The sequence below is a fragment of the Pituophis catenifer genome, unplaced genomic scaffold, assembly GCF_029215685.1.
Source record: "Pituophis catenifer annectens isolate HBS135680 unplaced genomic scaffold, rPitCat1.0.hap2 SCAF_2, whole genome shotgun sequence".
Classification (NCBI taxonomy): domain Eukaryota; kingdom Metazoa; phylum Chordata; class Lepidosauria; order Squamata; family Colubridae; genus Pituophis; species Pituophis catenifer.
This window is the reverse complement of record NW_027256882.1, coordinates 262,102,195-262,119,772: the sequence shown is the minus strand read 5'-3', so window position 1 is coordinate 262,119,772 and position 17,578 is coordinate 262,102,195. Positions and strand designations below refer to the sequence as shown.

Below are 17,578 nucleotides of genomic sequence, written 5' to 3'. Positions count from 1 at the left end.
TTGTTTATTATCTGTTATGTAAAGTCATGTCAGTCAGCTGGATAAATTTAATAAAATAAAATAAATAAAACTTAGGCAGATTTATTTGTATGCGCTCAGGTTTTCTGGAAAAAATATACCCCATTGGTATTTTATGAATGTTTGAAAATAGCATAATATCTTGCCATTATTTCTATTCCATGGGTAAATTGCTACTTTCATCAGACATAGAGGCATGTAAGCATTATATGATAAGCAGGAGCCATAGTTAGAATGCAGTATTACAGGCTAACACTGCCCTCAGCCAAATGCTGACATTTATAATCCGTTCAGAGAGTGCTATAAAGCACTATGGAATGGTATATAAGTCTAAGTGCTATTGCTATGATAGCCTGCTGTAACTTCATACATTGTATGTATGAAGTTACAAATTTCAAATGTTGCTCTGTTCTTTGCATTAAAATTATAGATTATCCACTGAATGAGAATTTTGGTTTCAGAAGTTATTGGTTCTAATTTGAGCCACATAATTTTTAATACATTTTTCATAATTATTTTATTGACTAGTAAGCATTTTTCAATTCTTATTACACTTATTAATTTAAAAATTAAACATGTTTAATTTAAAAATTAAACATGTTTAATTTAAAAATTAAACATTATGTTTAATTTTAAAAGTTAACACTATTTAAAGGCAGAAATGAAATCATCGTGAGCCATGGTGGCACAGTGGTTAGAATGCAGTATTTCAGACTACTTCTGCAGACTGCCGGCTGCCTGCAATTTGGCAGTTCGAACCTCAACAGGCTCAAGGTTGACTTAGCCTTCCAGCTTTCCGAAGTCGGTAAAATGAGGATCCAGATTATTGGAGGCAATAGGCTGACTGTAAACCACTTAAAGAGAGGGCTGTAAAGCACGGTGAAGCGGTATATAAGTCTAAGTGCTATTGCTATTGGTCTTGAACAAATATACACTGCAAGTTTATTAGTTTTAAATAGATCTATGACCTGATTAAAGACATTTTAATTGAGCAATGAGTTTTAAATTTGCATACATTTACATGCAAATAAACCAGTAGCACTCCATAAAAAGACCTTTTTTAAAAAAAGGATGCATGCATTTATCTCACCAGGCATCATGCCAGTTATGCTGTTTTGTTGTTTTAAGGTTCCCCCCAAGATGCCATCCTGAGTAGCAGGTGGATTTTGTATTGACAAACAGCTGATTTGCCAAAATGGGTTCTTTGGCAGCTGGCCCTCTAGATCTGAATGGGAGCTGCTAGGAACAACCAAGATAACCCACTGATGACTGTGGACCCTCCTGAGAAGAGGAATTTTGAGGATTGCAATTCCCGATAGGGATGGTCAGAGACTTGTGCCTCTGTCTTTCCTCTCAGCTGTTAATTTTTTTAAAAATTTGGGTTTTAGCTATACTATTTGAATTTTCTTTTTTATCTTGAGTTTTCTCTTTAAAATTAATTGTCTGGTTGAAGGCTAATTTACTTTAACCCCTTGCTGGATTTTAATGTGAATTCTTTAATGTTTTTCACTGTTTCACTGCTGTTCTGAATTACTTTCTCTTTCTCCATATGGAAGTCAATAGAGATTTCCTGGGTAGTGGAAGTGACCTGTTTGGATTTTCATTTGCATTGGATTTTCACTACAGGGATTTCGCATTTTCTTTACTTTTTTTTTAAAAAAACCTCTGGTTTAATTTTTTTAATGCTTCATGGAAATTCTTTCCATCCTTTATTGTGAGAAATATTAGCTCAATACTACTTTGTTAGAAAGGAACTGTTTATGTCTCGTTATGAATGCCCAGTTACAGGGCTAAATTGAAAATGCAAACAATGTACCAATTTCCAGATGAAGCCTTCTGGGAAGACTTTGGAAAAAAGAATGCTTTTTAACTTACAAGTTCAAATTGAAAACTTTGGTAAAATGTTTGATGAAATAACAAGGGTTTTAAATCAACTTAAAGAGAATATCCAGACACAAGCAAGTATACCCAAACCAAACTCAGAACTGGATGGATTGGAATCTAAATAGCTGTTTAAAGATTTAAAGGAGAAGGATCATGATATGGAAACTTCAGATTCATTGGAGAAGGTTGAAGGGAATATGGATTTTACAGATTCGGAGTTAACAGAATCGATTAGTGATGAACTGGTCTTTCTTAAGAAGATTGATGGTGATTGGGGAATGGATTTATTCTATCTGGAAAACAATTTGGGCTGGATTTTTCGGGGAAAGGTTTATGATTTTGGGGAATAAGACACAATTACTAGAAATGTTTTCAACCAAAATCTCAAGCAGAAGTTTTATTATTAAGAATCAAATGAGGTTATTTGATCCCAGACTGATCATACATAATGATTGTGGTGATTTATGGTAGTTAAAAAACCATTGTAGACAATCATAGATTAAATATAATAATAAATTGTTAATAGAGAACTTTGCTTTTGTTTCAACTGTTAACTACTTTGCCTTTATATGTAGTAGATAGATGACAGGTCAAATTGGTTGCAAATAGAGGAAGAAGTTAATACATTTCACCAGGGAGTGGGGGGACTCATATTGTTCCAATATATTTATCAATATTCAACTAGAGGGGATAATATAAGTATGTGTTTTTGCCTTTTGTCTTATTTAGTGCACATTTTTTCTTTTCTAATGTTTTGTCTATCTTTGTTTTGTTTTTGTAAAATTTATTTTTCCTTTTTTTGGAGTTGTATTTTATCTTAATTTTCTGAATAAAGTAAAAAATATTTTTAAAAGTGCTAGGAACTTTTGATAAACGATGATTTAAAAGCTTAGAGAATATTACAAGGCAAAATTTAAATTAAATATGAAACAACTGAAGAAGAGATCTTTGTGAAGCACTGAAATTCTGCAGGTATCAATGTACTGATGCTGTACAGTTCTTTTCTAGCTTTCTTCCTCAGTTAATGAGACTGAGTTCTGAACTAGTGCCTTGCATCATTAGTCAGGTGGACATAGGAAATAAAGATTTTTCCAGGCAAGATGAAAATATTTTTGTCAATAAATTGATTGACCTAGGAATAGAGAATAATTCTGTTTTTAAACAAAGTTGCAATCTCCTTGAAAAATTAGGTGTTTTGAAAACCCTTGGTCTTCCTGTTAGATTCCAAAATAGTAATTTTATCCAGCTTTGGCTAGCATATCAAAGAAACTGGCCAAGTAATAGACATTAATGGATGATTATTATAATTGTTTTGTAGGACTGTATTGGAAGAGAAATTAAAATTGATTTTAAAATTTCTGCAAAGCCACCATGTATAACCAGTTTTAAAGTGCCTTCCCATATTTCTTTGCGATATTTACAGGCTTAGAATTCATTCTGGAGATAATTTGTCAATTATTTGAAAGACCAAACCAGGACTATCTAATTTGGTGCCCTTCATATATTTTGGACTGCCTTCTTCATTCTGGCCATTAACTGTGATTACCAGTGAGGTGTTGTCAATGCTGGCTCAAGGTATAGGGCATCCCTAGGCTACATTGACTGGTAAGCCACCACCTGCCATTGTGAAGATTTGCATTTTTGGAATGATTCAGAAGGAGGGTTGGCATTGGCACTCCCTAAGCTTTGGCACCCTAGACAAGTATTTATTCAGCCTTAACTTAAATCCAGCTCTGCCTGTTAAATCCTAAAGAAGTTTTCAGTATGATGTGTAAATAGAAACTCGGGTTTTGTCTGTGGTTTCTCACTTTGTTTGTGTATCTTACCTGAATATCTAACTAATCCACAGAAATATAAGGAAATCGCAGCTGCAAAAAAGAAACAGATCAAATCAAAACTTGTCCATACAAACCAGGGTTGCTTGTTCACATGTCTCACCACTTTTTGTTTTGGCTCATTCAACAAACCATTGTTAAAGCAAAAGATTAGCATGGTGTATGATCACAGTAATTTGTAATTGTGCGGTTACATTTTTTAAAAGTCTAGTCATTGGTCTGCATAATGTTAGAATAAGCAGCCATTCTTGTAACAACTCAAACAACTCGAAGAAACAACTCAAAGCCCTTGTGAAATTACCTCATAACTGATGGAGTATCATACATTGATGTGTAAAACCGACTCCTTAGAGACATGATACAGTTCTCATAATTCTGTTTTCTGGCTATTTTAGTAAACAGAGAGGGAAGGATAAAGGAAATAGCACTAGCACTAGCACTTAGACTTATGTACTGCTTCATAGTGCTTTACAGCCCTCTCTAAGTGGTTTACAGCAAAAGAATTATGAAGGGAAGTTTTAAAATCGTATTGAATATTAACATTGAATATTAAATTTTACCTCTCTTTACTGAAAAGGCACAGATTTACAGTAGTTTTTTTTTTTTTTATTTGATTTATATGCCGCCTTTCTCTGGAGACTCAGGACGGCTTACAATGCGTTAAGCAATAGCCTTCATACTTTTGTATATTTATACAAAGTCAGCTTATTGCCCCCACAAACTGGGTCCTCATTTAACCTACCTTAGAAAGGATGGAAGGCTGAGTCAACCTTGAGCCTGGTGAGATTTGAACTTAAGATGTATACATTCTATAAATTAGCTATAAAAATTGCTTCCTTTTGAATATTCAAAGCACCTAGAATTCTAAAATCATTAATAGATTATAATTTGTTTATTAATAGTATTTCCTAAATATGCAGCTATTTCAATAAAGTGTTCAGCACATTAAAGCTATCTTTTGTACAGGGTGGATTTGATTTAAATCGAGTTGATTTAAATCACAATTTAAATCATGATTTAAATCACTAGTAAAAAGGCTTGATTTAAATCAACTCGATTTAAATCATAATTTTTAAAGAGCAACTGTCATCTCTGCTACTCCTTTGACCCACTGTTGACTCACCGATGGTCCCAGTGTTGCAGAATATACAGCCTCATGCTACATAACTAAGCTCCATTTCATGCTGAATAAACTAAATTATTTATGTATCTTAAATAGAAGACTATCTTACCATAGATTTTTACCCCAAAAGTTTTTTATTAAAATAAATTCGATAAAAATAAAAAAAATCAGATTTAAATAAAAAAAATCAGATTTTTTTGATTTTTTTTTTTAAAAATCATTGATTTTTATCCACCCTGCTTTTGTATAACAAGTTTAACTTGAAAAGGTGGGGAAAATGGTCAACAGCCTATGTAGCCTAGTAGACAGTAGAGTGATCAGCTACACATAGTTAAGAGTAATAGATGAATCAGTTGACACCTTATCTCATAAATGGCAGCCTAGCCCAAGTGGAGCAAAATCTGGGGAGAAGTGTTTTAAATCATTCAAAGAAACTTCATCTTAATAAATGAGGCTAAGAAATTTGTCTTAAAATTTCCAAGATTCAGGAAGATTTACCTCAGATGTGACAGGAAAAGCGTGTGTGTGTGGCAGCTATGAGCAGGTACACAGAGATGGCTCAAAATAACAAAATCAGTAAGCAGGGCACATTTAGAGAAATAATGAATACTTTGATTCAAGCACAACACAGATCTACAAATCAAGAATCTAGTATAAATTTCTGGCTTGAATGCTTTTAGTTATTTCTATACAGTTCCAGTTTTGCCCCCTTATTGGGATTCATCAGCTGCTGTTGTATTGAGTTCAAACCTTCTGCCAGGAGTTGAAACTAGTGCTCAGCACTTGCAGATATTTAGATGTGCTATCAGAATGGTGTGTGTGCGCACACATGCATACAATATAAAAAGTCTATACAACCCTGTTAAAATGCCAGGGCTTTGAGAAGTAAAAAAATCAAACCAAGAGAAATCACTTCAAATATTTTTCCACCTTTTTTAAAAAAAAAAATTATAAACTTTATTAAAACATAAATAAAACATTTACACAACATACGACATAAAGATATTTTTCCACCTTTAATATAACATATAAGCTGTACAATTCAATTGAAAAGCAAACTGAAATCTTTTAAGGGGAAAAAATAAAAATAACATGATTGCATAAATGTGCACACCCTTAAACTAATACTTCTTTGAAGCACCTTTTGGAGCCGTTCCAAAACTTTGATCTACTACTCATGAACCCATTCTTTTGTTGATTTGCTTTGGGTCATTGTGATGTTTAAATTCCTCTCCATCTTCAATATTTTAACAGAGGCCTGAAGGTTTTGTGCCAAAATTTACTGATATTTGAAACTGTTCATAATTCCTACGCCTTGACTAAAGCCGCAATTCCTGCTGAAGAAAAGCAGCCCTGAAACATACTGCTGCCCCCACTACGCTTTGCTTTGGGTATAATGTACTTTTGATGATGTGCAATGTTGTTTTTCCACCAAACATACTTTTTGGAATTCAGCCAAAAAGTTCAATCTTGGTCTCTCATCAGATCATAACACATTTTCCCACATGCCCTTGTCAGACTCCATGTAGGGCTTGGAAAATGTAGCTGGCATAGATGTTTTTCTTTGTATAAAAAGCTTCTATCTTGCCATCTGGCCCCACAGCCCAGGCATACGAAGAATATGGGGCACTGTTATCACATGTAGTACACAACCAATGCTTGCCAGAAATTTCTGCAGCTCCTTTAATATTGTTGTAGGCCCCTTGGCAGTTTCTCAGACCAGTTTTCTTCTTGTCATCAATTCTGGAGGGATCTTGGTAATTCTTTGTAATGTCACTATTGTGCCATATTTTTTCCACCTGTTGATGACTGTCTTCACTGGGTTCCATGGTATATCCAGTGCCTTGGAAATATTTTTGTACCCTCCTCCTGATTGATACATTAGAACAATAAGATCCCTTTGATATTTTGTAAGCTCTTTGCAGACCATGGCTTTTGTTCTAAGAGGCAACTGAGTAATGTCAGACAAATCCTACTAGAACAGCTGAATTTTATATGGACTTGATCACAGTCATTTTAATAATGGCAAGTGTGTATTGACAACTATTTAACATCAATTTGAACGTGATTGGTTATTTCCACATCTCTACTTAGAAGAGGAAATGCACATTTATTTTATGTTATTTTCCCCTGAAAGATTTTAGTTTGTTTTACAATTGCACTGTATAGCTTATATCTTATATTAAAGGTAGAAAAAATTCTGAAGTGATTTATCTTAATCTGATTTTTTTTTTTTACATCTCAAAGACTTGACATTTTGAGGCTATGGACTTTCTATATCCATTGTAATCCACCTTTAGCTCTCAGAGGAGATAGATACAGGTGTTACAATATATAATGCCTCTATGCATGAGACTTTACCTAACTTCCAAAGCCCTTCTGTTTGCCCCCCCTCTCCCTAGTCTTCAGAAGAGGAAGAAACTCTGGCATCCAATTTTCTGTGCATAGTATGCACAAATACCATCTTTGTGGAAATACTTATTGGGAATGTTTGAAACATATAAGGCATGCTATATTTGTCATTTCTGTCTTGGAAGTATTGTTTTTAAACTGTATATAACTCAATGTTTCAATTTAAAAAGCATGCTTCTTAGTTCAACCTGTAAGTTCTAGTGTTTGCAAATTATTTTTCAGATCTTTGTTGTATGTTTACATCATATGTTTTTCTTTCCTAATTTCAAAAAGTCATTTTTTCAAACTTTTTGGTTAGATCAAGTCTATACAGTGTAAGGCTTACAGGTTTCATGTGGCCTCTCAGTATTTTTTTAAAAATTCAATAACTCTGCTGCTGCCAAATATTGCCACTATTGCCCCAAAAGATATGCTGCTGAGCCTCTCCGGTGCATCCAGGCTCATCAACATTGTCAGTTCTGTCACTGCCCCAGAATCTACCAAACAACTGATGGGCAGGCTAGTTATTCTTTGTAGCCTACAATTATTTTTAATTTGTCAGTGGCCCTGTCCCCTGTACAGATTTTGGTAGGCCTGGGTTAGATCATAATGGGGACTAATGAATATGTTGATAAATAAAATTCTTTATTTAAAAGGTTCATGGTTCATCTACTTAAAATGTAGTTCTAGTGCCCCTAATTATCTTTTTTTTTTGTCCAACAGCCTCATGAATTTGATGAATGCAGATTTGATATTAGTGTAAACGATAGTGTTTGGTATCTACGTGCTCAGGATCCAGATCATAGGCAGCAATGGATAGATGCAATTGAACAGCACAAGGTATGGATTGTTATTCTTTCAAATTAATAACTTATAGTGATGAATTAGTTATCTCCTGGCTAACACCACCTATATTTGCTGAATCTGTTAACTTCCAGAATTATAACCCATGTGGCTAATTCTGAGAGTTGTAGTTCCAATGGGTGTACAAGTTAATAAATCGGGAAAGGCTGCTCTAAATTTTGATTAACAACTTGAGTAATCCAGTATGAATAAAAACTAATGCTATACTACTCAGCCACCAGAAATATTATAACATAAGGTTTTGAAATGAATAATACAGATATATTAAAAGTTGGTATATATCAATATACACAAAAGATTAAATGTTAAATTAGGATTTATTATATAGTCTTAAAGTGGAAGGTTGTTTTGAAATGTTATATTAATATACATACAAGGTTTGATTTAAGAGATATATGTATGGGGAGGAAAAAAAGGGCAGATTATTGTTAAATTGGGAGTTATAATAATATTACTATGCTAAACCAGAAGTTATTATATAATGTTATAGTAGAATGTTTTTTTGAAATGTATAGTAAAAGGGGGATATAATAATATTATTAGAAAGAAAGGGTCAGTATTTGGGGGATGGAGTAAGGGGATGGTAAAGTATTATATAATCTGTTATGAATTTGGATTTTACTTTGAAGAAGTCACAGGGGGAGGGGTGGAGAGGGGGGGTTAGGGAGGAGGGGGGAGAAAAAAGGGGGAAAAATCTGTATTTGAAAAACTTTTTCAATAATAAAAAAAAAAGTTGGTATACAGGCAGTCCTTTACTTGCGACCACAATTGGGACTGGTTGTTGATGAAGCAGTAAATAAGCAAGACACTCACATGACTGCTTTACTCAATGAATGCAATCCCAGCACTTCTTAAGCAGACAGAGCAAAATAGCTACCTAAAGGCACAGAGCAGAAATCCTCCTGGTAGATAGCCCTTTCACTCTGAATGCTCCTGAAGTCCACCAAAGGATTTATGCTCCCCTCTGTGTATGAATGAGTAATCCTTTGGTGGATTGCAGGAAAATTCTTTGTGGAGCTGCCAGAACAATTCCTGCAGCCTACCAAAGGATTTCCCTCTCTTCTGTGCATGGAGTGGAAATCCTGAAGATTTCAGCTCTTTCTTGCAGCCCACTAAAGGATTTCAGCTCCCTTTCGCTTGCAACCATCCTTGCCAGCTTCCATATTGGCTTTTTGGAGAATCTGGCAGAGAAGATTGCAAATGGCAATTACATGATTGTGGGAAGCTTGTCAATCAATCGTAAATGTGAGCTGGTTACCAAGCACCAAAAAAGCAGGGGGGAAGGGGGGGAACTGACATTTTACAGTTGCCAGAAGAGCACTGTAAGCAGCTTTTTCAAGGCTATGTTAATTTTGAAGGTTTGTTAAATGACTGTTCAGAAGCCAAGGACTACCTTTATTAACATTTTGCTATTGAGAAGCATTGAAGAAATGTTAATGAAATAATGGGAAGCTGTAAGGAATTAGTGTGGTAATATGGAAAACACACAAGCTATTACCTCCACCAAGTGGAGCTTAAATTTTTGTCTGCACCAATCATAAAGTTCAAAAGAATGTTGGCATAAGGGGTGATATTTGGCTACAATACAGTTTGCAAAGCTTGGTATGAGTAAGGGTAAAAAAATGTTTATAATCAGCTTTAAGATTAATTGTTCTAATCTTCTGACTTGGGTTTGAATACTGTCTTGTACCAGTATGATGGTTGAATGACCAGGAACAAATTTTTCAAGTGCTTTTATAGGTAACAGATAGAAAAATCTCTTTTTTCACTTAACAAGCTTTTTCTATTTCTACAGGAAAAAAATCCTAGATTGCTTTTATTTGAGATCTTATAGGATGCCTCAGATATCACTCAAATCTTTGTAAAATAATATGCAATAGTATACAAATAATCTTAAAGTGAATAAAACTATAGCTAGCAAAATCAATAATGATCAAATAAATATTTAATAAGAGACATTTTAGCCAGTTATAAAATTAGAAAATACATATTCTGTGAAATATCATTCCATAGATTAAGTGCCCCTAATTCTTGGAAATGACATAATATGGGTAATCCTTGACATATGACTCTTTAATGATGGTTCAAACAAAGTTACAACAGTCTTAGAAAAACTGATATATGACATTTCCTTGGACTTAGAACCATTGCATCAATCCTGTGGTTGCATGATCAGAATTTTAGTGTTTGACAGCCGTCTTGCATTTCTTAGAGATTGCAGCCTCCTGTGCTAACATAATTACAATTGGCTACCTTTTTTGCTGATTCCTGACCAAAAAAAATGGCAACAAAGGCCATTAAAGAAGCTAGACTTGCTTAAAGACTGCATGATTTGCTTAAAATCACCATAGAAATTGTCATACAATTGGATCCAGCATATACAACCGCAATGAGTTACGACAGAAATTCCAGTCATAAGTCAAGGATTGCTGGTAGATGGAAAAAATAAATTGTCATGAAGTGTGAGCTTTAATTAGAATTTTATGTGTTTTGGTTAAAGCCTCTTTTTTCAGAGATAATCTGATTGATACACAATCATGCACATACATACTTCCTAAGTCTCATGGTTGCAGCAAGGGTTAAAAAGTGCTGGATCTAAGAAGGTCAAGATGCAGAAGGGTCTTGACAGACTTGAACATTGTGTGCTATCTAACAAAATGAAATTCAATGGTGAAAAAAGTTAGTCAAGATAAACCAAATGCACAGGTACAGTATATGTGGTACCTGACCCAATAATAGTAACTGTGAGAGGGATCTAGGAGTCCTAGTGGACAATCACTTAAATATGAGCCAGCAGTGTGCTACAGCTGCCAAAAAAGCCAACACAGTTCATTAACGAGGGATAAAATCAAGATCATGTGAAGTATTAATACTATTTTATAATGCCTTGGTAAGACCACACTTGGAATACTGCATCCAGTTTTGGTTGCCACGATATAAAAAAGACTCTAGAAAGAGTGCAGAGAAGAGCAACAATTAGGGGACTGGAGGCTAAAATATATCAAGAGTTGTTGCTGTAATTGGGTATGTCTAATTTAATGAAAAGGACTAGGGGTGACATGATAGCAGTGTTCCAATATCTCGGGGGTTGCCAGAAAGAAGAGGGGAGTCAAGTTATTCTCCAAAGCATCTGAGGGCAGGGCAGGAAGCAATGGGTGGAAACTAATCAAGGAGAGAAGCAACTTAGAACTAAGGAGAAATTTCCTAACAGTTAGAACAATCAGTGAAGCAACTTGCCTCCAGAAGTTGTGAATGTTCCAACATTGGAAGTTTTTAAGAAGAGATTGGACAATCATTTGAAAAGGTATAGGGCAGTGATGGCTAACCTTTTTGCCATCGTGTGCCGGGGGGGTGGGCAAGAGAGGTTATAATAATTCTATGCGCTCCACCCTGTGCATGCACGCACAATCCCCCTGCCCCCCCCCCACTCCTGGCATGTGATGGCCCAGTAGGCCCATTATTTTTCTCACCTGGCTCCAGATCCTCTCTGTGTATCTGGGGAGGACGAAAACAGCCTTTCCCACTCCCTTGGAGGCCCTCTGGAGGCCTGAAACGGCCCATTTCCCAACTCCCAGTGGGACAGGAAGTGGGTTTTTTTTTGCTGTCTAGGAGTCTCTAGAGGCTGGGGACAGCAAAAAAATTTCACTTCCTGTCCCACCGGGAATTGGAAAATGGGCCATTTCAGGCCTCCGGAGGGCCTCTGAGGGAGTGGGAAAGGCTGTTTTTGCCCTCCATAGATACGCAGAGAGGATCTGGAGCCAGGTGAAAAAAAGAAAACGGGCCTTCCCCCCCTGCCAGGCCCTCCAGAGGCAGGAAACAGCCTGTTTCCCTATTTCTGGTGAGCCCAGGAGGCCTGAAAATCAGCTGGCCGGTGCACGCATGCGTGCCAGAGCTGAGCTGGCGTGCCCACTGATATGGCTACATGTGCCACCTGTGGCATGTGTGCCATAGATTCATCATCATGGGTATAGGGCATGATGGCTAACCTTTTCCGGACTGAGTGCCCAAAGCGCAAGCGTGTGCCCGAACCCGCAAAATGCAATGTGCGTGTGGCCCCTGCACATTCATCCCACCCCCCTGCATGTACCCCGCCCGGTGCATGCACGCATGGCCCCCCGCATGCACCCTGCCTCCCCCCGCACATGTGTGCCCCCTCCACACGCACCCCACACATGTGTGGCAGAGACCCAACAACCAGCTGGCCATGGGAGGTGTGCGCGCATGCATGGCAGAGCTGAATTGGGGCGACAGCTCACGTGCCCATGAGAGGGCACTGTGTGCCACAGGTTCGCCATCATGGCTATATATTCAGAATGTTCCACAAGAAGGAATGTGATTTTCTAAAATGCAAATGAATTCCAACAAGACTTTGGACCTACCTGATAATGTGTTTCTCCTTTATTTTCATAAAGCAGATAGTTTTCTTTTATTTGCTCCTTACAAATTTCATATAAAATATAGAGCAAGAACTAGGGTGATCAAGTGAATGGGAGAAAATATAAGAAATTAGTGTTTTAAAGACAAAACAAGCACTTTTGAAATAATCCCAGAAGCAAATAGGCATTTAGTGCAGATGAGTAAAATGTGTAGCAAATGTAGCAAATTTTGAAGGAAGATTGTTTTTCAGTACTCAAACTTGAATAGCCCAAGTTCCAGCTTCATATTTTTAAGTAAATGTACGCAGGAACTTTAAATATAAAGAGGTGGGGTTTTTTTTGGTTAAGCTACTTGTGCTAGTAAATTGCAATTTTGATATATTAGTGTCAATTTTTCCAGATATTTATGAATGCATATCTTTTCTATACCCCTCCCCCCCAAATCCCAGGGCAATTTACAAAATATACAGTTACTAGCTGGATACCCATGCTTCGCTACGAAGCTGTGTGATGGGGCTTGATAAATCGATATTTACAGCTTGAAAATTAATGAGTAGTTACAATCAGCTTCTCTCCTCTCCTCTCCCCTTCTCTCCCTCAACCTTGCCCCACAGAACCCTATCCTATCCCTCTTCTCTCCCTCAGCCTTGCCCTACAGAAACGTCTCTTATCCTATCCTATCCTCTTCTTTCCCTCAGGCTTGCCCCACAGAAGGCTCCCTATCCTATCCCCTTCTCTCCCTCAGCTTTGCCCCACAGAGGCCTTCCCTATCCTATCCCCTTCTCTCCCTCAGGCTTGCCCCACAGAAGCCTCCCCATCCTATCCCCTTCTCTCCCTCAGGCTTGCTCCACAGAAGGCTTCCCTATCCTATCCTCTGGTTGCTGTGAAAGTAAAACTGAAACTGAAACTCCTCTCCTCTGCTTGTGTTTTGCATTTGGAACAGATTTCTTTTCAGGTAGGGAGGAGGAGTAGAACTCCTTAGCATCAGAGCATGTTAATAATAATATAGAAAATACTAATGCTCTGATGGTCCTTTTGAAAAATCCTTTCTTAGTGAGCACCTAGAAGCCAAGAGGAATGTATGTGGCAAATTTCAAGTTTGTAGGCTTTACAGTTCTGGAGATTTCGTGATTATGGCGTGAGTGGTTTTCAGTTTTATATATATAGATTTACATTGAAGCATTAGAGTTCAAGCTCATAGTCATACCAAAATGAATTACTAACAACTATGTGTGAAATTAAAATTGAACTCATCCTGAGATTATAAATCAACCAAATAAAATCCTTTAAAGAAGACAGGTGAAGTTAAAGTTTATCTTTAGTCATTCTCAATGTCAACATTTTTCAACATTTCTTGGGAGAAATATGGAAGTGGTTTGCCATTGTCTTGACTTCCCAGTGTTGTCTATCCATAGCTCAAAGACTTCCAAGTATTTATTCTGCTTGACTTATTTTGGATCTGCCAAGGTCAGCTAAATGCTGCTATATTTTATGACAGAAACTTTTACTCCATACTTAAAAGCCTATAATACTCACTCAGTAAGCCAAGTTTCACTTTGGAAACCGCAACTGAAAAAGCCACAACTGTGCCTTGTGGCTTTCATGGAGGCACACAAAATAAACACTGAGAAAGAGTTTTTTTCTTTTTTCTCTGTCTCTCTACCAGGGCAGGCTAATATTGATGGATATGGGCCTTTGAGTAAAGCCGCTGAAAATATTAAGGCTTCATATTAGGCTGGCAAATGGTATAACTCCAGCATATAGACAGCCACAGTTTAGAATATTTGGAATTTTTTGAATCATAATTAAAGACTTTATAAAAAATGCATTAGAGTAGCCTAACCTAGATAGCAAGCTTCATACTGTCCAAATAAAGTCTTGCTAAATTATCCTAAATTGGTGTTATCTGAGGTTTGTCTGTTATTGCAAAGTGAAGTGAATCTGGTCTTGAAGACAGACTTCAAATCTTGTTTAAGTTCAGCTGTAAAACATCTTCCTAAAAGAGGATTCTCTTCTTTTTTAAAGATACTCTTTTCTGTTTTCTTCCCAGAGAATTGAGGGGAAATAAATTATGAAGTGCTTTACTTCTGTTGTAAATATTCATATTATTACAATGAACACTTTTTATATAAAATCATTGTTTCCTGTGCTAGTAATATCACAGCTTACATAATCTTTTATTTTCTTGGGATAACAACAATTTCATATTTATAAAGGATCATTTAAAAATTATATCACCTTTTCCAAAATTTGTTTCTTTTCTGAGAAAAAAGAGAAAGCAATAATATCTTGGTGTTTTACAATATTATTTGAGCACATAGAGCAAGGGTGTCAAACTCAAGGCCTGTGGGCCGGATCCGGCCTGAGGGGGGTTAGATCTGGCCAGCGGGCCGCTCTGGAAACAGCAAAGGACTGGCCCATGGTGCCTCTGCTAGTGAAGACAGAGCTCGCGAGGGCCATGTGCAGCCTCCCCCCCCCCGAGCTCCATTTTTGCTGGCAGAAGGTTGCAGGATGCTGTTGTAGCTGAAAACGGAGCTTGAGAGCCCGTTTTCACTGGCAGAGCATTCAGACCACCACAGGCACCCCCAACATCAGTGACATTGAGTTGGCCACGCCCACCCTGGCATGTACTCTAGTTATCTAACTTTTATTTATATAACATTGTATGTGCTGTATGTTATACTGTAACTGACATTCTTATTCAAAAGATAATACATTAGAAGTTTGAAAATAAAATAATTTTCTGTGTCAACATACAACTTGAGCAGGTTTGCTGTTGTATGACAATAAAGATATTAAAATTCTCGGTTTCTCTGTCTGGCATGTGGTTTTATATCATTAAGTGCTGAACCTTGAATTGTAATTGCAAGGGCATGCTTCAAGTATATTCTTGCAATTATGGAACTGCATCACAAGGTAGCAGTTGCATGAATAGTACAAACTTTTAATGAGGTAGCCAACAAACTGACCCATTACTAGGAATCTATTTGAACCTTTTAAATAAAACAATTGCGCCTGATTAAACAGAGGTCAAAATTTCTTCTCATTCCACATATAGTGTATTCAGCACAAGATTGCCTGTATCATTTGTAACTAATGATTAACTAATGGATATATTTTATATTTATGAGGTATCTCTCACCTCTTCAATAATTACCTCCTTTTTCTTGTGTATAGTAAATATCTTTACTATATATAATGATCACTTAGAATTATATTCAATGCATCTGTTTAAGTGCACAAAAAGGATTTGTTTTAGATCTTTTATGGGAAACATAGTGAACTGAAGATGGGAGCTGATGCACGCATCAGGAAGAGGAGCCAGTGAATGAATCCAGATTAATGAGAGGATCTGGGACCACCCATAGTGCTTCGTAACAGATGTTCCCCATTATGAGACCATAAAATAGTGGTCTCTGTCAGGTTTTAGAGCTCTGGGAGCTGGGAGAGTTAGCTTTGCCCAAGCTGCAGTTCGAAGTCTTCAAAGAAATACTGGGTACGCCCACTTCCTATCTTAATCACTTTCTTGGGAAGTGGCTTGTAAATCGCTTTTTTGGATATTAAGAACCTTCATAAGGACCATTTTTATTACACTGGATTTTCCTTCAGTCCTCAACAAAAAAAAAAAAAAAAAGGTTTCATGTAAGTTTAAGAACTTTGTTACTTGGAAATAAGGGTAAATAGAACGGTGGTTTTGTAAAAAAAAATAATTATGGACTAAGGGGCTAGAGAGACTGAAAATAAGATTATGAAATAATTAGAATAATTAGAATAAGTGGTTGTTTAAAATCCTATTAAAATATATGAAGATTTTGAATTTAAGTGTAAGAAATCTTTTCCTGAAAAAATGTGGCATTGGGAAAAGCATGATAAGAGGAGACCTTGAAGGCTGCTTACTAGAGACAACCAGAAAGAATTAAAAATTATAATTACCCACTAATTCAGAATGGAGACAAGTATTTTAATTCTGGAAGAATTCAAGGATATTTGGCAACAATGTACTCAGAACTTGTCCCCTATTATAAAAATGAGTTCAAAAGGGCGGTATCAGTCTGCACCTGATCTCCAGCCCTGGAAGGAGGGACCAGTCTACCCACCTTCCTTCCAAAGGACTAGGGATGGGATCAGCCTACTAAACTTTTGGGCAGTGGCACAGCAGTACACTGCAGCAGCACTAAAGCAGTCACAAATATAGCAAATTACTGTTCCACTGAAGAGATCGGTTTCAGATTTTGGACACATTTTATAAAATTACGCATTTCAGGTATCATAATTCAAAAATTGTTGCTGTATGATGCACTGTTTCACCTAGTTAAAGGTTTTAGACAGGAGAGATTTAATAGTATACAGATATAAGATAAGATATGGGAAGAAGAGGGGAGACTGTATTTTGAAAAAGAGAGATAAATTACTATAAAGATAAATGAAAGGAATATGAAATTGATGTACTTGTTTAATGTGAAAATATATGTAGTTATTTCTGGTAGCTCTTACTTTTGCTGATTAAGATTGATGAGGCTGTATTTGCTTTTAGATTAAAGACAAGTAATGGTATAAAGAGATTTTAGGTTGAAATGTTAGAGAAGGTAAGTTACTGAAATTATACTTGTCATGAAGAAGGGAAAAGAGTCATTTACATATTTCCCCTTTTTATTTTCCTTTTTTTCTCTCTGCACTTTTTGCTTACTAGTTTTTTGTATTTTTAAAGTTCTATACTTTTTAAAAAAAAAAGATTCTATAGAAGATATACAAAATTTACACAATAATAAATTTGTCTGTTTTTAAAGTGCCAGCAGAGCAGGGCTTGGGCCAGGAGCCCAGAACTTCTCTTAGTAGAATGAGCCCATAAAATGCATTAGGATTGGCTTACCACATTGTAAAGTAGATAGGTTGCTATCCGGAGAGTGCTGTCTCCCTCCCAAAAGACAATTTGGACCACAATCCAACTTTGTCCAGTCCCTTTGCTGTGCTTAGTCTGGGGAGGAGGGTACATAGGTCCATTATATCAGTTCACTTCTTGTGTTTGATTTTTGCTGAACAAGGCTGCTTTATAAGAAGCTTGATAGCATAGGAAAACATGAGCCGAA

At 36.5% G+C, this 17,578-nt stretch overlaps 1 protein-coding gene across 2 annotated transcripts in view; it reads left to right on the top strand.

The window, feature by feature from the left end:
- Positions 1–17,578, top strand: part of CERT1 (ceramide transporter 1) — a 71,182-nt gene that overhangs the window by 10,207 nt on the left and 43,397 nt on the right. For both annotated transcript variants that reach the window (XM_070938818.1, XM_070938817.1), the window contains exon 3: positions 7,975–8,091. In XM_070938818.1, the coding sequence (XP_070794919.1) occupies positions 7,975–8,091 (117 nt within the window). The remainder of the gene's footprint in view (positions 1–7,974; positions 8,092–17,578) is intronic.